Source organism: Microtus pennsylvanicus, chromosome 3, assembly GCF_037038515.1.
Source record: "Microtus pennsylvanicus isolate mMicPen1 chromosome 3, mMicPen1.hap1, whole genome shotgun sequence".
Classification (NCBI taxonomy): domain Eukaryota; kingdom Metazoa; phylum Chordata; class Mammalia; order Rodentia; family Cricetidae; genus Microtus; species Microtus pennsylvanicus.
In genome coordinates this window covers 37,511,260-37,537,075 of record NC_134581.1, presented here as the reverse complement: position 1 = coordinate 37,537,075, position 25,816 = coordinate 37,511,260, and the positions used below count along the sequence as shown (strand labels likewise).

The following is a 25,816-nucleotide window of genomic DNA, read 5'->3' as shown; positions in this document are numbered from 1 at the left end:
TAACCACCGGAATATGTTCTCTGACTTTTGGAAAGGGTTAGTATTTCTATTGCAGAAAAATGCAGTTATGTCTGTGATTATTCTACCCCACCTTTAGGCAGCAGCTTATTCATTCTGGAGGATCCGTTGAGTATTTTGATAATATTTCACTTCAATTACCTACTGTGGGACAATAGCACTGATAGATGGCAGTTATTGGCCCTTGCTTTTCTGTATGCGCACATCCTATGTCAATGGAACAGGGCGACAGGGGATGGTGTGTTCCAAATGGTGAAATGGCCTGTGGTTATGGCTCAGCCAGTTCAAAGGAACGGCTGTCAGTTCTTTATATGGCAGCGACCCTAAGGGAGCCGATCCAGCAGTTACCGGATAGGACTCTTGGGGTAGAAGCAGGAGGGTGAGTTTCAGATGACACGCACATGAACCTTGCAGTAGTAACGTGATGGTACAAAGTTTGAACCCTGAGAGCTAGAGCTCAATGTTTTTAAACTCGCTATCTTGGTTACAGTTCGTAAGAGAAGGAATGTAAGAAGGTAGCGTAATTAGTCCCCTGCCGTCGAAGTTAAATTGACTCAGCACTCTAAATCTTGCTTAGGTTTCCAAGGATTATTTATAAGTTGTGGCACCCCGAGTGTTCATTGCTCTAAGGTGCTGCTGCCCTTGCTTTATATCAGATGCTTGGGGAGGCAGAGGCTCTGTCGTGTCGGTTTTGACCCATGTCCCACACCTGCTTGATATGGTGGTACCGGATGGTGCAGAGTGGGCTCTAAGCAGTCCCAGGAAGGAGTCGGGATCTCGCTTCAGCTTGGTTCTGTTGCTGCCTCCATGCTTCCATCATTGCCCTTTCTCTTCGCTCTCTGTCCTCTGCAAGTCTCCTGATGTTCCATTTGGAAAGGGAGCTGGAGCCAAGTAGTTGAGACCACAGAGGTACCACTTTTCATGGATTGATCTTTAAATCCAGCAGTTATCCCCAAAGCTCATAAAGTGGGGACGTTGACATTTTATATGCCTAGTAATGGGGCTGCAGTCAGAGCTCCGGTTTCAATCTGAATCAAACGGGGGAGGGGGGAGAATTGAGCTACATTCCAGCCTTTGCTATGTATACTCAGTCTCCACTGAGATGGCAATCCATATCAAGTCTGGATCTCGGTGCCCTTGGGAGGGAAAAGGGAGAAGATCAGTGGAGGGTTTTTTTTATTTTTTTTATTTTTTTTTTACTTGTGGGCAAGAAGGAATGAGACTGGAGACCAGGGAAAAGATGGAGGCCTCTGTGACCCTCTCTGCTGTGCTTTGATCGGAATGACTAAGGTCACACAGGAACCAGAGTCCCCATTTAATCACTCACTCAGTACAGAACTAAGTTTGGGTTCCTGTAGGCTTAGGTACCACATAGGCAGTGGGCTAAATATAGCATGGTTAGTATGAATTAACTACAAGACTCTGCCTGGTGTAAGAGCTTAGACGGTCTTACTGACTCCATGAATGTACAGGGCTGATACGTTACCCTCTCTGGTTCCAGTGCCCAGGCTATGCAGCTCACTTAGTAATAAAGATTATTTAATATGATAACCACAGAAGGCAGTTCTGTACAATTTAAATGCTGACGCTATATTATAGACTTCTTATTTGCTCTGCAAATATGTGAGAAATATTTCAGAATTGTTCTTCTGGCTGTCCTGGGGGATTAGGATTCCTTTTTAGTTTTCATTGCTAAGTAGCTAAGTGACTTTAGTTAAAGACCCTGGAGTTGATATATTAGAATTTTTTGAAATGGAAGATCTTTTGTATTAGTTATTTTTCCCTCTCTGTGGTCAAAGTATCAGGTGCTGCTAACTAAATTGAGGGAGGGATTATGTATGTTAGGTCACACTTTCAGGCTGGACGCAGCCTTCCTGACATCAGGAATGTGAACAGTGGCCCCTCCCATCATCACAAATCACAAGGCAGAGTGGCTGGAGCCAGGGCTCTGTGTATAACCTTCAAAGCCCCTCCCTCCCTAGTGACTTACTGCTCCCAACTAGGTCTCACCTCCAACAGTTTCTAGGACCTTCCAAAACAGTTCCACTGGCTGAGAAGGAAGCTTTCAAAATGTAGCCCCCAGGGACATTTCAGATTTCGGCTGTAACATCTTTTATTTCCAAAGCACAGACATTATATTTTGTCTTACTGTTTGAAAACCTTGGTGTCTTTTTGTCAAAATTAAGTATATCAACTGGTTTGAATCTTGCCTTAACTGCTGAATGGCCACGGGAGCACAAACCTTAGAGATCCCTGGTCAAGGCAAGAAGGTAGTAGAGACTTACATAAGACCCCTTCAGTGTACAGTCTGTAGCAGGGGTGTGTAAAAAGTTAAAGCTCTATTAAGATACTCTGTTTTTCAAAGATTTTTTTTAACCAATGCTGTTATTTATTTATTTATTTTGCCAAGCAGTCTTTTTAGAAAAAAGGAATATGAACCCTGTGTTCTTTCTGTGCTGAGGCTTTTGTTCTTTGCATTAAGCAAAAATGTTATATGTAATTAAGAAAGAACAACCCTCACTCCAGGCATAGACTTTCATTTGTCATTTGTATTCTCTGTTCTCATGAAGAACTGACCCTATTCTCTGAAAGACCGTCCTATTCTTGCTAGTATTTCTGTTTGTGCTCAACATTTGTTTCTCCCATATATGAGTAGAACAATTGTTTCACATTTAGTTCGTGTGTGTGTGTATGTGTGTGTGTGTGTGTGTGTGTGTGTGTGTGTGTGTGTGTGTACATGTTACAGCAAGCATGTGTAGGTCAGAGGACAAATTGCAGAGTCTGTTCTTTCTTGCACCATATGAGTCTTGAGGATTGAACTTAGGTCATCAGACTTGGTAGTAAGTGTTTTTACCTAGAGAGCCATCTTTCTGGCTCCTTTTATAAGTAAAAAATTTTATTACATTTTATTCCTTCATTTTGTGTGTATATTGGGGCACAGTTTTTAAAGATTTATTTTTAATATTTTTAATTCTATGGGTAGAGTGCAGGTACCCACAGAGGTCAGAAGAGTTCATTGGCTGTCCTGAAGCTGGAGGTATAGGCAGTTGTGAGCCACCTAACTTGGGTGCTGGGAATCGAACTTAGGTTCTCTGCAAGAGCATGTTTGCTCTTAACCACTGAGCCATCACTTCAGCCCCACACCTTTTTTTAAAAGACAGCTGTGATATAGCATTATTAAACTTCAAATCTAGCAAATAAAAAGTACTTTTTAACAAGCTGTGTACAGTTCTGTGGTTAAGTTATTAACTTGTTCATCTGCTGTTGAAAAAGGCGATGGGGACTTTGTCTTGCAAATAATTAAAACCTGAAAGCAAACAGAGAACACGGATTAACACAGAACAAAACATTCAGTTTTATGCCAAAATAAAAGCTAGCGTCACAGACTGTTCACTGTCGGCACCATGCTGGGAGCTGTGTGCCACACCTCCGAATCTAACACCCATCAGGACTGGTAGGTGACTCCTCCAGTCTGTTGATGAAAAAACTGGAGCTTGGAAAAGTCAAGCTCACATAACTGATGGGCTGAGAACAGAAGTCAGGGTTGGACCCAGGCTGCCCAATTCCATGCTGAAGTTGTATTTTACTAACCCGAATTTCTATGTTATAGCCCTCCCTGGTATTTATTTTTGTTTCTATCAAGCGTTGTGGCAAATTCAGTGGTTTCTGGGAAATCTAGGTCTATATAGTTACCACTGAGATCAAATTATATTATTTTTATCATTCATTTGGTGATTAAATCCATGCCATGTCCTGAACCAGACTAAAGGAGTTTCTGAAATGTACCTTAATTCTCCACTCAGTAGTGAGTTCCTTGCAACACCACATTTGATATGGCCACTGTAACTATTTTAACATATCTTCTGTATTTAAGTTTTGGAGTGATAGAAAACTGTAAAGTGTAAAATTGTGTTAAAGAGCATCGGATGAACTAAATCAGCTGCATCCTTGCATCAAACAAGGGCGAAGGATGCCGATGTTGGAAGTGGTTACCTTACTTTTAAGAAGAATATTTTAAGTATCTTCATGTTGTTTTTATTTCTTACTAAATTTATGTGTGTGTTTGTATGTATGTGCGTGTGTGCAAGAAAGGAATACTTAAGGAGTCAAGTAGTCGGTTCGCTCTTTCCTCTCTGTGGGTCCTGGGGATCAAACTCAAGCCACTAGGCTTGGGGGCAGGCACCTTCACTCTCCGAATATCTCTTTGGTCAGTATGCTAGCTAAGTAATTCATATATAATTTCTTAACATAGGATTCTTTTCAGTTATTCACTAAGTAAAACTGGAGTAAGAAGTAAACTATTATAAAAATTTAATAGGACTTCTAAACCATATTCTCACATTGAAACCAACGTCAGTTCAACAGGTTCATGTGTGACATCCCTCATAGCCTGCTGTATTTGCTTCTCCTCCTCCTCCTCCTCTTCCTTTTTCACCAGCATCATCCTTATCATGGCAGCCATCACCATGACTACCGCCTCCATCCTTTCCTTTATGACAAGCAGCAAAAGTGGACTGTGACTGAGTTAATCTTAGGATCATAGGATTTGTTGGAAGAATATCTATGGGTTTTAATTTGGGTACATACAGACCTTGAAGAGCATCTCAGGGCTTATAAGGGTTTTGTTTTTCTATCTGTCACTCTTATGTTTTACAGGCACTCATTTGAACACCATCTTTTTTTAATCCATTTATTGTCCTTTCTCATGGATATGAGATAATTTCAACCTAATGATGTATAAAGCCAGCGCTTTTTTGTGGAATGAATGGCTAAGTTGTTTGAAGGGTGATTGTTGTTTGTTTAAACATTAGTTATATTACATTTTCAGTATACATTAATTTGTGTACACGTTAAGAAATAAATTCAGAGCTGGGTGAGAGCACACCTTTAATCCCGGCACTTGGGACGCAGAGGCAGGTGGATCTCTGTGAGTTTGAGATCATAATAGCTAGTTTCCAGGTCAGGCTTCAAAGCTACAGAGAAACTGTCTCCATTCCCCCCTTCCCCAAAAAGATTCAGTAATCTGGATTGTACACCCCTTAAATACACTGGAAAGTCTTGCTTCTATTAACTATGTGCCTTACTATTTTTTTTTTGCCAACCATACATTGTGGTGTCACAAACTACAACATGGAAAGAAAATAAAGGATGTAATTATCTGTGAAGAATGTGGCATACTAGTTGATGTTATTTTTTTTTATCATACTTGAAGGTAGTTATCTTCTATGGAAGATATTTTATTCCTGTGTTTCTGTTGGTACTGGCTTCCATTTTTTCCTGTTAAAAAGCAAAACAAACAAATAAACAATTTGGGAATTAAGTCCTCAAGTATTTTTATTTATAAAAAATAAAGGACAAAAATTTGAGTCACCACCAAATCGTCAGAACTAGCAGTTCCAACATCATTATTCAATGTAAAGTGGAGAGGCCGTTTGAAAAAGCAAGCAGCATTGTATGTTACAGGATCACAGAAACAGAAGATTTTTTCCTCCTTCTCGTGGGGGACTGGGGCTAGGGGAGTAGGGGTGGGGCTGGGGGCGGGGCTCTTTCAAGCTGTGGACTGGGCTCTTTATGCCCAGAGCACATTGTGGGTCTAGTCCCCAAGTGGATACGGTGTATGATTTCCTGTGGAATGGATCTCAGGCTCTCAGGAACATGTGACGAACGTGCCGAGTTTAGTATTTCTTCATCTTAGGGCATGCACATTTTCCAGGACTGAGGTTGTTTATGGACAACTGATAGGACAGTGAGGCAGTGGCAGAGCTTTGAGTACAGGTGCCTGGTGGCATGATTGCCGCAAACAAAAGATGATCGCCCTGGTACCCTCTGCCTTTGCTGTTTCACCGTCAAGGCTGGAAGTTCTCTCTCTCATGTGCTTGACTTTGAGAAACTGTTCATTTCCCCGTGGAGATTGTGACCGGCAGCAAATAATAAATTTAAGTCAGTAACATTCAGTATTAATAAAAATGTCTCATGCTATTGAATTACTTTTTAAATCTCTCTCTCTCTCTCTCTCTCTCTCTCTCTCTCTCTCTCACTCACTCACACACACACACACACACACACACACACACACACACACACACACACAAAACAAAGAACAGACTCAGGTGGGCTCTTGCTCGGCTCAGTTAAGTAGCATTTGTCCCGGTGCTGATGAAGTCTGTGGTTCTTCGTTGTAGGCTTCTGTCCTCTTCTAAACAAGCTATTGTGTCTGGCGTCTGCATAGACATAACATAGCATAGAAAGGAGGTGTAGTTGTTAATAACTGACTCATAATAAATGTAGTTGTCTGACTACATTCTTAAAAATAGCAACATAGCTCAAAACAGAGGCTTCTGATTAAGTAATTATTGGGGAGCAGGAAAGAATATTTTCAGATTTCTGAACGCAGCAGTGGATGGTTTCACTCTGGAGTCTTGCGGTTTCCTGATGCAAATGCGTTTCTGACCTGCTTGCAAATGGGAAAACACAGAGTATTAGGAATACATTTCCCCGCTGGAGTTATAAGTTCTTTAGAATTATGTCTGTGAGACAATTTAAGAAAAGAAAAGTAGATATCGTTTACTCCTTTGATGAGTGAGTTGATTGTTTGCTCTGTCTTGAGGGCCCGGGAACTGTTGCTCTTCTAGGCTGACACGGTCATTCATTACTTTGGGTTCAAAATCTTTGTTTCTTTTATCTTGTCGTCTCCTCCCATGCACAAAATATGCAAAGAGCAAATATCTACACAGGCACACATGCGCGCATGTGCACACACATACAAGCATTATACACATAATACTGTATGTTGTGTTAAGTGTTTTGGGTGGAGCAACACAGACACTCACACTTGTTTTTATAATCTTGTTCTTATAAGTCAAGGAATTAATTCATTATGCATAGAAATAATACACGCTTTAAGAGCTGCCATACTGCCACACATACATACCCTATTATCCCAAGCTTTTCATTTCAATTTTTGGCTGTATATGTGTGTCTTCCATATTAACTTTTTAAAATCCCCTTGTGGACCCAACCCTCCCCTTTCTTATTTGAAACAGTACACAACCCAGGGACAGATGAGTAGCAGTTAAACCTGAACATCCAGAAGTGACAAAGAATAGTTTTCCCAGCTCCTGGCACCTTTGGTAGGTAGTCATCTAGGGATGAATGGCCAGCAAGCTGAGCTGAAACTTCACATGTTGGGGAATTTGAAGGGACTTTATTGTTTGCTCAGGTTTACTCACAGAAAACCAGCAGAAATTTGACCTTGATTTCAAGTAGAGGCCTGGCAGGGTTTAAGACATTTCTTTCTTTGTTAGAATACTTCTTAGGGGGAAAAATTAAAAAACCTTACTTTTTCTTAAAAAAAAAGAAAAGAAAAGTCAGCTTGTAGCCATCTCTTCATCATTAGACTGTCTGTAGCTCTGCTGAACACAGTCTTCTGAAACAGCAAAGGATCGAACGGAAGCCTCTGGGCTAGCGCTAGGGCCTGGGGCACAGCAGCACAGTTGAGCTACCTTGATGGTGCTGCGTGGTCGTGAGTCAGGGCAGCTAGGGGCATTCTTCCTGGTTGGGTGGCTGTTTATTAAGCAGTGGTAATGTCCTAGTGAGGAGGAAAGCAGACAGGCTAGTGTGGATATTTACTCTTCAAGTGTTACTTGACAAGAGTTAGTTAAATAAAGTTTGGCAGCGCTCATACATTTCTGCCGCTGATGCTCACACGGACACAGTCTTCAGTTTTTAACCTGGAGCTGTATCCTCCAACTCTTTGGGTTATGATTCTTTCCCAAAGTCTTCCGTTCCTTCTCCCAGGTTGTGATGACTCTTAGTTTGTTTGTGTGTGTTCTGTCAATATAACACCATTGTTAGAAGAGGTCCCAGGGTAGGGATAGTGTCCTGTTATCAGGGAGACTAGGAATGGAGACTGCCAGGTACCACCAAGATCTGTCCATTGTCTTGACAACTCTTCTGTTTTAGCCTTCTGAGCCTAGGTAATACATTTAGACTGGACTGTATTAAATCCTGGTAGTTAAGACAGTTGAACAGTTCATTGATTTCCTTTTTTTTTGTCACTTCTTCAAAATCTAAGCCTAAGGGAGAGACATGAATAGATTTTTTCTTTTGTCCTATATAGATAGCTTGATATTTCTTTCCTTTCTGATTGTATCTGAATGTTTCTTCGTCTAATTTCTGTTGCTATGATAAAAGCCTTATGAAAGCAACTTAGGGGAAAAAGGAGATCTTCCACTTCCCAACTCCAGGTTACAGTTCACCATTGTGGAGGTCCTTCCGCTCCTCCAGCCAATAACCGCTGAGATACCAGCCCATTGGGGCGTGGTCTCTCTCTTTAAAAAAGCAGTGTCTTCCCTCCTCGCTCTCTCTTACTTCCTGCTCTGCTTCAGGCGACTAGAGGACTAGACTCCTTCCTGATTGCGCAGAGGGCTGTTGTCTGGGACGGTGATCTGTAAGTTTTTTCCCCTTACTAATCATAATTCCAAACTGCTGTGGGATTTTTGTGACTTACGCCTTCAGGCACACGAAATAGCTAATTACATCTACAACCAAGATCAGTGAGAACAAATGTATCATGCTTGTGGTCAGCTTATTTTCTCTTCTTATATAGTCAAGGACCCAAACCCAGGGAATAACGGTACCTACTTATAGTCTGAACTTTCTCAAATTGGCCAGTGTACTCAGGACAGTCCTTCACAGACTGCAGGCCAACATAATGTAGACTTCATTAAGACTCCAGCCAGGTGTCAAAATTGTGTCAAGTGGACATTTAAAGGTAACCATCTTGCTGAGCTACACGCACAAGAGTTTATATACACTTAATATACTTAAAGATCATAAATGCAGTTTAAGTTCATGAAGTAGTTTTGAGAACTTTGTTTACCAAAGGAATCTAGACTTTCTCAAGTTGAATGACAAAAGTTTTCCTGGGGCTTTGCATCTAAGTAGATGAGGGTCCCAAAAAGCCAGTACATGCAGTAGAAACAAGTCCCAGTGCCTTTATCAATGGCTTCTCAGTCAGCCCCCATTGTCAGCCACATTCAGAGAGTCCGGTTTGATCACATGCTCATTTAGTCCCATTCCAGGTGGATTTGGTGAGCTCCCTCCCATTAGAACAGGCACACTGTCTCAGCCTGGATGTAGCAGGGAATGCCTTGGACTTCCCACAGGGCAGGGTTCCCTGCCCTCTCTTAAGGGGAGGGAGGAGGGTGAGTGGAGGAGTGGGAGGGGACTGGGAGGAGGGGAGAAGTGTAAATTTTTGAATGGAAAAAAATAAATTAAAAAAGATTATATGAAATTAAAATTTAGAACTTTATATAAAAATTATAAATAAATGCTCACTGGCTTCCTTGTGAAAAAAATCAAACTTTTCCTAGGGACATGCAATACACGTCTCCTCACTCCAGACAGGGAACCCATGGCATAACAAAGTATGGATTCCATCAAAGTCTAACTTGGTGACCCAATGAGTTTTATTGGGGTTACCTACAGGAATATGGGTGAGAGGTTACTTGCAGGAACAGAAATGACTCCAAGGCAACTGTATCTGTCTTTGAGTCCTACAAAAGCGTAAGTGACAGCTCACAAAGCTGGGAACCTGGAGCACCCTGCTCAGACTCCAGACAGCTCAACAGGATGGAGATTGTCCTTTCCAGGTTCCTCAGCTGGTCCAACCCCCTTCCAGGCATCCGGCTGCTTTCTGCTTCTTCAGGCAGCGGGTCTGGTCTCAGAGTCTTCTTCGCAGCTCTGCTTTTTCTTCTGAGAGGGACTCTCAGCTTTTATTGTTTACTCTGTCAGGAATGGACCTAATGAGTCTGTTCAGTTTCAGGAACTTCCTAAAGCTACTTTGAGTTGTTTAACTTCTTAAGGTGTTTATCTGAAGGACAGAATGTTTCGGTCTCAGTGAAAACTACTACAGAACACCAATGAAAACACATCTCATATACTGGAAACATTCAGAACAATAAAATTTTAAAAGCCATTTATTTGGGAATGGGGTGGTCTGGAGTGATGGCCCAACAGTTAGGAGCATGCACTGTTCTTGCAGAGGACCTAGGTTTGACTTCTAGCTTATCCATGATGGATCATAACTGCCTGTAGCTCCACTTCCAGGGGACTGATGCCCTTGTCTAACCTTCAAGGTCATATAGATAAAGTTATATGAGTAGGGCTTGGTGTGGGAGGTCCTTTTGTCTATGTGTTACTTTTATTGGTTAATGAAAAAAGATCTGGCTTGGCCTATAGCATGGGAGGAGGAAGGTGGAGTCAGGGAGATGCCATGGAGCCACCGGGATAGACATGCTAAAATTTTTCTGTTAAGCCACAACCTCGTGGTGATATACAGGTTAATAGAAATGGGTTAAATTAATATGTAAGTTAGCCAATAAGAAGCTAGAGCTAATGGGCCAAGCAGTGATTTAATTAATACAGTTTCTGTGTGATTATTTCAGGTCTAAGCTAGCCAGGTGGCCAGGAAAAACAAACCGCCTCCCTCCAACATAGGCTTTTATTGCTCTTTTAACTTATGTGTAGTGCCTGAAAGTGTACTTGTGGTGTGGGACAATGGTCTGTATTCTGTCAATTATATTTTAAATAAATGCTGATTGGCCCATAGCCAGGCAGGAAGTATAGGTGAAAAAACCAGACAGAAAGTAGAGGCGGATCAATGAGAACAGGAGAATTCTGGGAAAAAGGAAAAAAGAAACCCATCTCTTAACAGTCCTGGCCCAGCCACAGAAGAAGCAAGATGTGACTACCTCACTGAATAAGGTACTGAGCCATGTGGCTAACATAGACAAGAATAATAGGCTAATATAAGTTATAAGAGTTAATATGAAACCTGAGCTAATAGGCCAATCAGTTTATAGTTAATGTAGACCTCTGTGTGATTTCTTTACTTAATTACTGTGGGAACTGGGCAGGACAGATACCCCACCAGCATACTTGTATGTGTATGTGTGTGTGTAAGTGTTTGTGTGCGCACATACATGTGTATGGGTGTCCTCAGAGACCAGAGGAATAGGATCTCCTAGAGCTGGAGTTAGAGCAGTTGTGAGTCACCTGACCTGGGTCCTGAGAACTAAACGCAGGTCCTCTGCACTAGTAGTAAATTTTCTGAAATCCTGAGCAGTCTCTCCAGCCCAGATGTTCTGGATTTGGGGAGTGTCCATTATCACCTACTCTTGCATCTGATTTTATTAGTGCCTTCTTTCTCAGTGAGTGTTGGTCTGGAGGTTAGAGGATGATTCTTCTTCCCAATAAATGGCTCTTAGCTTCTCTGACCCTTTGTTTTGTTCTCTCAGTTTCCAGTTGATTCCTGCTGGCCTGATCTGTGTCATATTTGTCATATTCTGCTGTCTACTGCTTTAGAAGGTGCTTTTTTTTTCTCTTCCTAAGCATTCAAAGTACTTGGTTGGGTTGTCTGAAATATCTCTGACTTTCTTTCAAATTCATCAATGACATTGAAGCGATTTTTTTAGATTATAATTACATAATTTCCCCTCCCCTTTCCTCCTTCAAATCCTCCTCATGTACCCACTCACTTGCTTTCTTTCAAATTCGTGGCCTCTTTTTCTGGTGTGGGAAGTTCTTCTGCATATGTGTTAATGAATGAAGAAGTTGTGGAGCCCAGTCCCAACAGATGTATTTGCAACCCTACTCCTGCACCTAAGGCTCAGGGGACACTGGAATAAAGGGAGATAAGCTGTAAGATTGAATGAATAAGGTACCGAGCCATGTGGCTAACATAGACAAGAATAATGGGCTAATATATTGGTTAATGAATGAAGAAGCTGTTTTGGCCTGTGATAGGACAGAATAGAGCTAGGCAAGGAAAACTAAACTGAATGCTGAGAGAAAGAAGGCGGAGTTGCTAGATGCCATGTAGCTGCCAGAGGGGAAAGTTGCGAGCTGCTAGCTGGAATTTTGCCAGTAGGTCACAACCCTCATAGTAAAATATAAAATAATGGAAATGGGTTAATTCTGGATGTAAGAGCTAGCTTGCAATATGCTTAAGCTATTCGTCCAACAGTATTGCAAATAATATACTTTCTTTGTGGTTATTTCAGGAGTCTGGGTAGCTGGGAAACAAACAAGCAGCCTCCCCCAATATTTTTCTTTAATCATTGTTACAAATAAATGTGGTGTATTATGTGATGTATCTGTGTGGTGTTTCTTTTTTGTGTGTTTGTTTATATTTCTGAATAGATAAGTACAACCTGTTCTGCTCATGTAATGCTACTTTTGTGTTTAAGTTTTCAGGGCTTACCATTTAGTATTGGATAATCAGTTGGTGTGTTTTCCCTATGGAAGACTATTTCTCTCCAGTATTCCTTAGTTGCTTATAGCTTTCCCCCCTAGGGTTGAGTCCTCGTGTGTAACATGAGGGCCGAGCTTGTTGGGGTTTCTGTACCGCCTGGTCCCCCAGAGTTTTAGTCCCAGAGAAAATCACACAGAGGGGTCTATATTAATGATAAACTGGCCCATTAGCTCAGGCTTTGTATTAGTTCTTATAATGTATATTAACCCATTTTTCTTATCTATGTTAGCCACATGGCTCAGTACCTTTTTCAGCGTGGTAGGTCACATCCTGATTTTTTGGTAGTCTGGGCAGAACTGGCAAAGGGAGCTTCCTGCTTCCCAGAATACTCCTGTTTTCTTTGCTCCACCTCTACTTCCTGTTTGGTTTTCCCACCTATACTTCCTGCCTGGCCAATCAGCATTTATTTAAAACCTGATGATTGACAGAATACAGACAATTATCCCGCACCACTCATGAACTTTTCCCTGTTCATGGTAGCATGTCTTTGCTTGCTTTCTTGTTGAGTCGTTTTTAGGCAACCATGTTGGAGAGACTTGATGGCTTAGCTTTTGATATTTCAGGAGACTTTCTCACAGAAACCTCCCTCTGGCTCTTAAAGCTTACAGCTTATCTCTTTACTCCAGTGTCCTCTGAGCCTTAGGTGCAGGAGTAGGGTTTCAGAAACACCCATTGGGACTGGGCTCCACAGCTCTACATTTTGATTGGATGTGGGTTTTTGTAATGGTCTCCATCTGTTGCAAAGAAACAATTTCTTGATGAGTGGGGAGAACTACACTTCTCTGTGGGTAAAAGGGCAAATATTTTGAATGTGGTTAGGGGTATTATGCTGGCTTAGTACAAGGGCACTTGTAGGTTCTCCTCCGAGAGCCATGACCTTACTAGTCCTGGGGAGTTGGCTAGGTTTCCAGCACCAGGAAGGACTTCCCTCTTTCTGATCAGTTCTTATGGAAAGCGATGAAGGAAGACTGTCTTCTTTGAACATTTCTACCAGTCCCTGCTCACAAAAATCTTATAACTAGAGAGTTAGAAATCAAGCAGGAAAGTATTGACTCTGCAGGAAGTAAAAATTCCTGAAAAAATTTAGACTTATAAACTGATTAAAAATGCCCAATCATCTTGATAGCTATCGTTGTCAGATAGTACTGATATTCCAGGGACATTGAGTTTTGAGGCTATAATTCTTGTCCTTGGAGTTTGCATGCCTCTGTGTTTTTTACCTTCCTTTCCAAGCAGTAGGTGAGTGTTCTGTGGGCACACGACACTCCGTCTCTGATGGGATCCTTTTTCTGAGTCGTCCTGTTGTATTAACTTCAGTTAGTTGACTTCAGTGATCTTGGTTTTAATGAAAATATGAAGGTTTTGTAGTTTACTCTGATACCATCTTTGTTATATATACTCAGTTTGTAATTTTGCTGAAATATTCTTGAAGTTTTCCTATAACACTGTCTGCATCCAAGAAAGACCCAGAAGAAAAAAACCCTTGACCATGGATTATGAAGTACACATGATTTTCATTTTGTAATGCACTAAAAATCCATTTCTCCTAATAGAGTTGGATCACATTTTAGGAAATGAAACCGTTTATCCATGGTGATGCCGAAGTGTAGCCGTGTTTATACTTTTGATCATTTCGTGGAGAAGTATTACCTTGGTAGGCAACCAGCTGGCTTCTGGGAAAATTGTACCCTTGATACATGCTTCGAACAACCATGTAAAATGTAACTGGCTGACGCCTTGGTTTGGGTTTGGGTCTCTTTCTTAGTTTTCAGGTTAAGCTGGGAGCACAATGGATGATGTCAGTTTCTACCAGTTATCATTCTTATGATGGCCAGACACAGTATTTCCCCATTGTCAACACGTGAGAGGAGTTTGCCAAATGGGGAAATACGAATTGCAAAGAGAAGACATTAGTAATTGTTGTTGTTTTAAGGAGAGAAAAATAGATTTTTTTTTTGCCGTTATTTTAGAAAAGGACAAAAGTGTTGAAATTCAAAGTCTTCAAAGAATTTCTGAAAAAATGAACTTCATTTTAATCGCATTCTTTCTTTCCATTTTATCTACTATTTCTTAAAACAGTCTTTAAAATTATTTGTTTTGAGGGAATCTTTTCCGCTAGGAGGCTGTGGCAATTGAAGTAATAACTCTTTGGGGACCTGAGTTAATTTGCTTGCTTTCCCTGGTAGTAGCTCATGACTCAGGATGTTTTGGTGTGAACTAGTGACCCTTGGAATTTATACAACATTAAAAGTTTATTGAGAAATTATATCCTACGTAAACAAAATGGTGAGGAAAGTGGTTTTCTTGTTTACGCTGATGTTCTAAGCTTTCCTGATTGACATTCAGTATCTCTGGTTACTGACACTGTGTGGAACAGACCTGAGGCTCGGTGGGGTCTGTGCTGTGGAATAAGCTTGCACTGTTTTTATGGGCAGTGGACACTGGTTGTTTGTTACGACTGAGATTTTGAGTAGCTGGTTTTCTGGTGATGATTTTCAGGAGGGAAGGGCTGTCATGGACATTCAACATGGGGAAAAGATGAATATTGGAGACATTAGAGGAAACGTTATTTGTCTTTGTTTGAAAGTGGTGAAGAAACTAGAGTAGATGACAGATGTTTAGGGATAGAGGGCATGTGGACAGTTGAGGCTTTTTATTTTTATCAGGGTGGCCTCATCTGAAGCAGTTTGCTTACAGTCCCCAAAGGGACCAGTTTAAAAAAAAATCACATGTATGGAAGTCTTCAGTATTAACAGGAAAAAAAAAAGCCTGGTGGTTAAAAAGGAGAGACAAGGGACTTGAATAAATATTTTTCCAAGGAGTGTATACAAATGCCCATTAAACGTAAGAAAAGATGGCCAACACCTTTAATTTTTAGGGAAATGCCAACCAGACCAAAAGTAGGTATAACCTTATTAGTATGACTGCAATAAAAATGCAGAAGACAGCAAGCATTGGGATTAGAATTCATGTCCTTCTTAGTGGATATGTGAAATGGCGCAGCATATTAAGTAGAGGCTTATGATACAATCCAGCCAGTCTGCTTCTGGGGAGGCAGAGGGCAGGGGCAGAGGGCAGAGGGCAGGGGCAGAGGGCAGGGACAGAGGGCAGGGGCAGAGGGCAGGGGCAGAGGGCAGGGGGCAGAGGGCAGAGGGCAGAGGGCAGAGGGCAGGGGCAGGCAGATCTCTTGCATTCAAGTTCAGCCTGTTTTCAAACCCTACCGAGAAAATGATAGGAGCACGATCAGAATGAAGGTGCAAGAGAACACGAAGCTGCTGCTTCAGGCTTGGAAGAGTTATTTTGGTAGAAAAAAGAAAATGTTGTTCCTTAGATTTGATTAAGCTTTGTATGATGTTTAAGCAAACAGGGCAGGTGTACTACAAGAAAACACACTGAGACAATGGAGATGTTCTATCGGGAACTCACCAAGGCCAGCTGGCCTGGGTCTGAAAAAGCATGGGATAAAACCAGACTCGCTGAACATAGCGGACAATGAAGACTACTGAGAACTCAAGAACAAAGGCAATGGGTTTTTGATCCTACTGCACATACTGGCTTTGGGGGAGCCTAGGCAGTTTGGATGCTCACCTTACTAGACCTGGATGGAGGTGGGTGGTCCTTGGACTTCCCAGAGGGCAGGGAACCCTGATTGCTCTTTGGGCTGACGAGGGAGGGGGACTTGATTGGGAGAGGGAGGGAAATGAGAGGCGGTGGTGGGGAGGAGGCAGAAATCTTTAATAAATAAATAAATAAATAATTAAAAAAAAGAAAACACTTTAAAGCCACAGTACTTACATATCTCCCCACACTTAACTGCATGTCTGAAGACATCCACTAGTCTAGTCCAGTACCTTTACCTCGTAGCCATCTTTTGTCAACTGGAAGAAGAAAACTTGTGTTTAGTACCAACCCTATGTTTGTCTCTTGGCTATAATTGTGCATTTATAAAAAGGTGCATAACACCAGAAAATGTATTTTGCTTGGAGCAGGAAAGGTAGGTGGGGTGGCTTGGTCATTAGTTTTCTAGGATTAGGACCTTTGGAGGTTTGTTTTCAGGGTTCTCTTTCGCTGCTCTTATAATAACAGGGATCCTTGCTATGAGATTAGACAACTGGAGGCTCAGAGTGGGAGTCACCTGCTTATATCCTTAAAATCAACACAGTACAATGTGCGGAACACCCTTAAACCCAGCAGCTGCTGTGTGTTACATATTTTTGTTAGAGACAGATTATTGCATACTGAATTTCATAGTGGTGAATGAGTGAGTTAGTATTTGCTGGAGGAGGTAGAATAGAGCTTCTCCCTCAATAAAAAAGAACATTTCTCAAAAATAAAAGACAAAACAAAACAAAAACAAAAAGACCCACTTAAATAAGAATTTAAACTGCTATACTTTAAAAATAGATGTTATGTCTTTCCGAGCAACATGAGATGAGCGTATCAGCCTAGTTGAATACATAATGTGTGTGCTATGCACTATGTTCTGCCTTGTGTTGAGACCTTGCTGTGCTGGGTAGGACAGCTGCAGGGGGTTGCAAAGTAAAGTGATGTTTTAAAGAGGGAGGTAGCAATTTGTGCCGCCTGGGTCCTGTTCTTTGAGGCTCGCCCTATATTCTGGTTTAGAATTTATGAAAGGTCCTAGCATTGTCAGATGGGAAAATCTGATAATAATCTGAAATAATAGTACCGTGGAGTTTACAGCCAGAGGCCGTCCAGCTTGTTGTGGGGACCAGGCAGAGTTGGAGAGATGGTTCTCAGGAGAGGGCAGAGGCAGAGGTAGAAGAACAAGGCTCACGTTCTCACGTGAGGGCGGAGGCTCATATGCTTGGGGCTTAGAGGGCAATCAATGTAAAAGCAAAGGGAAGAGGCAAAGGCTGGCCGGCCCCAGCAGGCTGACTCCGAGTATTGGGAAGTAGCTTTTAGAATCATGGACACTCGTCATTTTGTCGGAGTCGATTTTCTAAAGTTCTTTGGGATTTCCATTATGATTTTCAAAATCATGGAGGAAAGTGCGAACCAAGGAGAGTATCTGAGAATTTCACAGCAGTTCATGGAAGGGGGAGCATGCTCGTGTCTTCCCCCCCTGCGTGTCATTCCGCCGCTATTGTTTTCTGCTCGGTCCTTTACCTCCCTTCCCACAGGGGTGACAAAGCCACAAGGATTCAGTTTGTCTCCGTTTACACTACTTTCCTACACTATTAAATATTTGTAACCCTGCCAGCACTATCTTTGCCAAAATGGACTTTTCAGAACTCTCCCCGGAGCGCTCGACGGCTCTTTTTAGTGCTGGTATTTCTCCAGTGGAACCCTGGCCAGCGGGCCAGTCGTGTGCAGCAGGCATGCTGATAAATACTGGTTTCCAGGCATCCAGTGATACATTTCTCAGCCTGTGACTAATTGTGGGTTGTTTTTTTTTTCTGTGAGATGTGTTTGGCTACTACACATGAAAATGTTTCAAAATTCTTACCTAATTCATTCCCATTGATATTTGAAGCTCATCGATACCGTGTCCTTGACAAATTCTAGATTGTGTAATTGCTGAGTAACGTGTTCCATAAGTGAGATGTGAGTTGTGACTCTGCCAATTGCTGTGATGACCGGGGAAGGCTGGCTTTGGTGGTTCATTTGCTGCCCTCATCTATATACTCTGATAGAAACTGATGAATTCCCTATCCAGAATATTATATTCTTATTGCATCTTGCCAACTTGAATATCTTGCTCACCTTGGTACTGGTAAGGATTGAGCTGTCTCTAGGGAGAAGTGTTGCTATAGATTTTGAATAAGAAGTAACACACACACACACACACACACACACATTGTTCTGAATGCTGGTGTTGTATTTCCAAGCATATATAAGCTTAATGGTCTGCCTGTCTGTATCATTTTCTCCTGGAATGGCAGCTTAATAGTTTTCCCGGTTGGATTGCGTTAAATCTTTAAAGGCTACATTCACTAAAACATATGTCCAGCATTTGGGCAGCCAGCGTCTGCGTGACCATTTTCGCGGAGTACAACTTAGCTCTGCAGTGATTGGTATCTTACGCTGAAGTGACCTTAGCCGGCATGTATGACACCTCCCAGGGACCCTGTGTATAGGTACGAATTTTATGCTTTACTCGAACAGCTAGAAATTGCTCGAAATCAACAGATAAAAGCTATGCTAAGATTCCATTAATTTGGAGTTTTACTTCAAACCCTTGCAGGGTGTGCTGAAGTGTATTTTTATGTTACTTTAAAATGAATTTTGTGATAGTATAAATGTACAAAGATGACATATGCAATATCTTTAAACATTTGTTTTCGTAGAGTTTGATCTGGCTTGCTTGGAGTGTCTCCCGTATTCAGATCAATTGTGTTAGCTGTCATATATAGATAGATAAGCTTAGCTTTTCACCATTCCTATAGATGCTTAGGTCGAGCGTAGCAGGTGGAGGAAAAGTCATACATCCCTAACCAGGCTCCATCAACATTTATCTGTGTCCTTCCATGTCCCCATTTTGCTTGCCTCCCCTGTGATGGGAGGCTGCTGGTGTCTGGTGGAAGGTCCTTGAAGTGGTCAGTAACCTTTTGTGTGTGTGTGGGGGGGGGGCAGCTTTAAGGTTTTAACAGGCAAGGAATATGGAGAAAAGCGCAGAGAAGCTTTTCACTGTCCTGAATTTAATTGGCTTAGCCTTCGCTGGTGCCATTTGTCACCTCTGACTCAGCGATGCCCCATGTGCCACAGACCATAATCCAGGGGCAGTTCTTAGTGGTAAAAAGTTGAGGAGTCAGGAACTGGAAAATCCAGCCTATGTGATTTTTCCTGGCTTTGATTGATTTAGCTTTCATATTAAAAAGTTGTTTAAATACTTTTTTTTTTAAAAAAAAGAAGTACTTCTCTCAGATGGGAACTTGACAGCTTAAAACTTTAAGTATCTCTTTCTTTAGAACAAAGTATTAACATTTATATCTATTGTTTTATATTATTAAAAAGCTAATAGCAACTTCCATACTTATTTTAAGGGAGTTCAGGAAAGTGCCAACTTTGTGAAGAGATTTCTAGGCACTTGTATGCTTTAAAGTTTGACTAGGTGTGTTTATAATCACTGAAAACTAAACTTGATTTTCACAGATGTTTAATTGAACCACAAATAATAGAATTCTGCTTCATAAATCTGGAGTGATCTTAATATTGATTAAAATATTAATAAAGTAGAAAATAATAAAATGGAATAGAAAAAAAGCTTACGAGTGTTAGCAAATTGAAAACGTGAAGGATGAAAAGCATATGCCACATTGAGTTTCTGTTCTGCCTCATGAAATGATTGGATGATATTCAGACAATCAAATAGATATTAATTCCTAGAGACCATGGATGAAAATAACAGTGTATCTTCTTTATCTTATACACGGAAATGCTTTTCAGGGATCACAGATATTTTTAAGCATAAAAAAGGAAACTTGAGAACTTTCCAAATTAAATAAAATAGTGGACACAAAATCTGTGGCTCAGAGCAGGGGCCCTAGTAGTGTCTATAATACTCGTGGTTCTAATAATTACTTTTGTAGACCTCTTCTTTGCATGCTCTCTTTGACTTGTATGAGTGCAAGCGCTCATCTCCACACATCCAGAGTAAGGTTGCATTCTGTTTCATCTGCCTCTAGTTTTTGGTATTTCAGGAATTTCTGAACTTTATTCTACAGTTCTGATAGCAGTATTCGATATCTGAGAACGACAGCATATTACTGTGTTAGGCACAGACAGAGATATCAGGCTTGGCCTTCTCACACCAATGGGTTATTTATCATTCTGTCTGAGGTCCATTGTCTTGAAGTCTCAGCAAGGAGCACCGTAAAGGTTCTGCATGGACAGATCTGCATGGCGGTGGCAGGTAGTGGCTGCCTTCCAGTGGTATTATTGTGACTATTTGCTTCTACAGTCCAAGGGTTCTTCTATTTTTGAAGGAAATCCTAAGATACTATTTAAAATAGTTCTGCTTCTTGAGATTATGAGCATAGTGATTTGTCAATTTAGCACTAATTTTTGAGCTTTTCTTTCTTTTTTTTAAATTAAGTCTTACGGAGAATGCTTTCAATAATGTGAGATAATGTTTAAAATCCCTTGCCTGTGCCCCCTTAACAACCATTTTTTAGGAGAAACAATTTGTGATCACATAGAAGGAATATTTGTAATAATATATATGTTTAAAAGGGTATGTCTCATCAGCTTTCACAAAAATGAGCTGTCATCCTTCAAGTTGCTTGTTTTTCTAATTACCTTTGGACATCTTTCCATGTTGTCCAATTTGTCTATGGCTCCAGAGTACTCTATGGTGTGGACCTCCATCTGTGTAGCCATTTTCCTCCCGAGCAATGCTCAGAAGGTCTTGGTTCTGTATACTGCTTGAACTGTCAGAGTTGGAAAGTATCTATCTATCTATCTATTTATCTATCTATCTATCTATCTATCCATCCATCCACCCTCCTTCCTTCCTTCCTTCCTTCCTTCCTTCCTTCCTTCCTTTCTTTCTTTCTTTCTTTCTTTCTATCTCTTCTCCCCCTCTTTTCCCCATCTAGAGTTTTGGTTCTTTAGGTTGCTGGAACCATGGACTGTCTGCCCTGATTGCTTATTGGATTTCAATATTCATTCTAAATGTTGTCATTTGGATAGGTCCAAACCTGAGTTACAAAGGACTAGCACATTGTATGAGTTGTCGGATAAGAGCAGCATGTTTAGAGAAGCCTGTCCTTCTGACCTCTTAGACATCAATCTACACCATTTAGCTTGGGTGGCATTAGCTGCTTCACTGGTCGTGTTATACCGGCACTGTTCTACGTGGCTGAGCTTTCACAGAGATCTGCTGGGCAAATGGATTGTTCAAGCTGTTTAACCAAGACAGAAAAATCTCTTAGAGGATATTTTGAAAACACTTATTTTTTTACCTTGATTATAGAATGTTTGTATGTTACCGTTTCTAGCGTGGCACATTGAAGTAATTTGTGATCTTTAAAAATGTCAAATTACCGCATCCGTCGAAAGTCAAATGCCAGTTCTTCAGGTTGTCAAATCACCGGAGGTGGTAGTTTTTGTTTGGTTGGTTTTGTTTTTGTTTTTTAATGGTATTCTTACCTTTTCATGTTCTTAAGTCACTACTTAATAACTACAGTGATTTATTTTGGTTGTGGGGCCTGCCCAGGTCTTGAGGCTTAACACCTGCTGGCTGAGGCTGCTGCTACTCTCTTTGAAGTCTAAACTAGAATTGCCCAGATTGAGTGAAATCTTTTCTTTTAGACATATATTATCTTTTGCTTGAAGATTTCATATAATTAATAAAATAAGTTTTTTAAAAACGGGGCAGTAGCATTGATAGCAATTTAGAGAAGAACTCACCTCTTCTCTGTTAATATGGTTTAATGTATCTTAAGCAATAACTTGTCTATTTCAGTCGTTTTTCCTCCCAACACAGCCGGCATCCTGCTGTGATATTGTAGCCACACCCTTTGACTTGTTTGTACCTAGTCTATCGTGAGCCACTGAGATTACATCATTGTGACACTTTTGTGTTGAAGTGGCACCGGGGTCATGAACCAGATTTCAGTGCTCACTATGAAGACGGCAGTAAGCCCTCATTTTCAGAGTGGTTTGCTACTGCAAGTCCCTCAAGGTTGCACTGGCTTGTCTTTTTCCTCACAATGGTGTTTTCATGTTGTTTCTGTGTTTTCCCTTTTCCACAACCAGTATTTCTTAAGACTATTGTCTGTAATTGCATGTCATATGCCCCCAACCAAAAAAGCATTTCGAGTCTTAAAGTAAAAAAGATGGAAAAATCAGACCAAGATACGGACTTATGAAGCAGTTATCCACTTATAACAACAAAAAAAACAAAAGGCATGCGTTTTAAATTATATACTACATGGAGTTATAAATCTAATTTTTCTTTCATGCTAAGATTATAAGCTACATTAAAATTTCTTGACAGAATAAAAGCCCACCCAATTGAAAGCCATTTGTAGTAACTTACTAAGCATAAAATCAACTTACTGCTTTTTATTTACAGAATTTAAGCAGTTTGTTTTTATGAGTGAATTAAAATGCCATCATATGCTTAAAATATGTATTCTCTTCAACATCATGTTCCACTTTTGTCTCTCACAGTCTGTGATCAAAACAGGGCGACTGCTGATCAGTCACGAGGCTCCATTGACAGGCGGCTTTGCTTCCGAGATCAGCTCCACGGTCCAGGTAGAGTAACCCGGCGCCAACTGTAACATCTGTGCAGTTGTGTGCATCTGCTCCAGAAGGAAAGCTTGCTTATCGCCAAATTCCAAAGTATGAACTTTTGGAAGATGGGCATTTCCTCCCATCAGGACTGTACCGTCCCTCAACTCATGGTGAGATTGTATCTCCAAAGAAGAAAATTTAAATTAATCACAGTGGAAAAATCTTTTATGGAAAAAAGAAAAACTTGAGATTAATAAAATAAGTCGTATTTGCTACCTTAACAGGAAAAGGGACCTCTTTTCCATATCAGCCCAGTCTTCCTCGGAATAAAATTTAATGCTGTTCTGAAATAAGTTGTTTCTGAAAGTCATCTTAGAAATTTATAGTACTCACCCTTGAACCTGTCAAAAGCAGCTAATCTCAAAAAGTATATATCAGTCTATTTAGTAATCAATTTGTGGGGTGTTGTCAGAAGTACTCGAGGAATAATATAAATACTTTCATTTTAAAATGTTCACTTAAGATACCGGTAACAGGGAAAAGCCCCATAAACTTCATTTGAAGGGGATTTACACTTAAAATCTTTCTATTTGTGTGTGTGTGTGTGTGTGTGTGTGTGTGTGTGTGTGTATATATATATCATAAATATGTACAATGTGAAGGAATTATATTTTTCCTTATGTTTTAAATTTAAAAGTACTTAAAATGTATACCATGTGCATTTTAAACTCAGAATATGTTTATATATTTTAAATGCCTTTCTTCTCTTTTCTGATACCATGATTCTTTAATTATGAAAATACGTCTCTGTAGAAAATGCATAAGGGTTATAGTTTCATAGAAGTTACAGTGAAAGAATAATGCTGCAAATTCATTTTAAATTTTTAATCAGCAAATGACTTTTTCCAATAAAATAGTTTATGTGCTAGTTAGTTAAATTACATAGATTCTTTTAAAAGAATACTGTGAAACAGATTTGAACAAAATATTCTAAAAATAAATCTTAATAATAGCTGTATTCAGTGGAAATGAAGCTGTTTGTCATCTATAGTTACTGTAAGGTTGGAAAAAGTGAATATTTGAGTTTTGTCAATGTTTTGTTTTCCTGTTTACTTAATACCATTTAAGTGTCATGAATACTCGGTTTGCACTATACACTGATTATTGAGTGATATAGTGTACCAAATCTTTTTAAAATAAGGCTGCAGGAATAATCACTGTTATACCAAGATGTTGTTTCCAGCCAGAGGCAGAACTGGCAAAAGAAACTGGATTTTCTGACTCCTGATAACTCTGTAGTGTACTGAAGCCTCCGGGAACAGAACGATTGCCGCCGATAGGAACCCTGACAAACCCACTGCTTGGATAATAAGCTCATGGCTTATACCAAATGTAATTTGCATATAATTGTACAAGGAAAACTACTAGAAGGTAGTGGAACTTGGAATTTGTGTGTCTTTGGAAAGATTTCTTCCTCCGAGCTTGCTTTTAAAATGTGATCTCTATTGGTCGGCGGCCGTAGGATCTAATACAGTTTTAGTACTGGAATGGACTTAGATGATCTAATCTGGTGTCTCCTTATTTTGAATAATATGTGGTTTCATGTTTATGGAAAAAGGATTCTCCAGCCCCAAGAATACATTAGCAAATTTTTATTTCAGAAACATAGGGTTAGGAGTTTAAAAACATGGCCATTGCAGCTTGCCAGCCCCCCAAATCACGAAGAATGTGTCGCAGTTAGGGTCCGGAAAATGTGGGATGATTCACGGTGGTGAAAGTTGACAGAGAGAGTAACCCATGGTGCAATCATATTTGTATCATAGCATGAACGCCCCAAGACAAGGCAGCTTACACCACACCCCGGCACTCACAGATTGACCCCAGCTCCTTAGGTGTTCAGAGGCACCTGAAAATTAATAACCTCCATTGGTTCCCTTTTCACCAGATGCCTGTTTGTCACTAAAATGCTTTGACTGACAGGTTTATAAAGACAGGAAAGATCTCGAACTAGCCCAGAAATTTTGAGTCAATGTTCAGAGAATAAATATGCAATCTTTTCTGAGAGTTCATCAGTCCCAAGAGGAACATAGAAATTTTGAATTCATTATAAAATCGTCTGTTTTTACAGAGAAATTATTTAACTAGTGAACGACAAGGTTTATTTGGTAATATTGATCAGTTTATAAGGGATTTGTATTTAATGGTTTAGGTAATTAGAATTTTGTTTTGTCTTAATTCAAGCTTTATTTGCATAAACACAGAATACAGAAAATGAATCTAAATAAGTCTTAATGAGTGCGTTTGCCTTTTATTGTTTTCACCTATTTATTGGTAAAGAAGATTTAAAAAAAGGAAGCTAGAGATGTGCACTTTTTCCTTTTTCAGAGTAATGTTTAAAAACAAGTCGAATTGCTCTCAGCCTTTTGGCTAAGATCAAGTGTAAAAATAAGTCGGAGTGGTTTTACAATTGTTTTATGCAGCTATATGGGGTGGACGCTCTTCAGCCTCCTGCCTGGGAAACCGGGATCAGGTTGCTGGTGCTGTGGGTTGTTTTAAATGAAGTCACCGCAGTGAGTTAAAGCAGCTTTCAACACGTGGCGTGATTCATACGCCTGCGTTTCTTTTTGATGTTTGGACCTTGTAAGGTTAGGAAGGATGAAATAGGGTTATGGTATTGAAAGTCAACTTTCTGGGCAGAAGAAGAAGGAAAGCATTTTCGCTATTGTTAGGGGACGCCGCTTGAGACTGCAGACAATAATGAACTCTGGGTTTGGTCACTCCGCGCTAAAGTGTCCGGCTCTCACTGTATCAAAGAATCTTAAGTTTTCTATAAAATGTTTAAGTTACAGCATTGCATCACATGTTATGATGTGGAACATACGTGGCAGCTTTTTATAAACTCATGGCCAATTCTTTAAAATTTCTTACAAAACCATGCCTTAAGAGAGTAATTATAAAATAGTAAAATTACTGTTTTTAAATATGCAGAAATATGAAAACTCTTAGAAATCTGAACATGTTTTATTTATATTTTATTTATCACCCATAGTAAAAAAGAAAACCGAGAATTTCATATCACAAAAAATAACTCAAGTTTTATAATTGATATTATTAGAAACATCAGTGTATGCTACAAAAATTAAATATCTGACAGAAGAACACCTTAACAGTATCATGGTATTGTTGGCATTACTATGGAAAGATTAGTTTACTTATAGAAATAAAATATGAGAAGAATGAATATAAAATATAGTCCTAATTTATTTACACAACTTTAAT

At 40.1% G+C, this 25,816-nt stretch overlaps 1 protein-coding gene across 2 annotated transcripts in view; it reads left to right on the top strand.

The window, feature by feature from the left end:
* Positions 1–25,816, top strand: part of Bckdhb (branched chain keto acid dehydrogenase E1 subunit beta) — a 173,740-nt gene that overhangs the window by 94,010 nt on the left and 53,914 nt on the right. For both annotated transcript variants that reach the window (XM_075965099.1, XM_075965100.1), the window contains exon 9: positions 22,472–22,558. In XM_075965099.1, the coding sequence (XP_075821214.1) occupies positions 22,472–22,558 (87 nt within the window). The remainder of the gene's footprint in view (positions 1–22,471; positions 22,559–25,816) is intronic.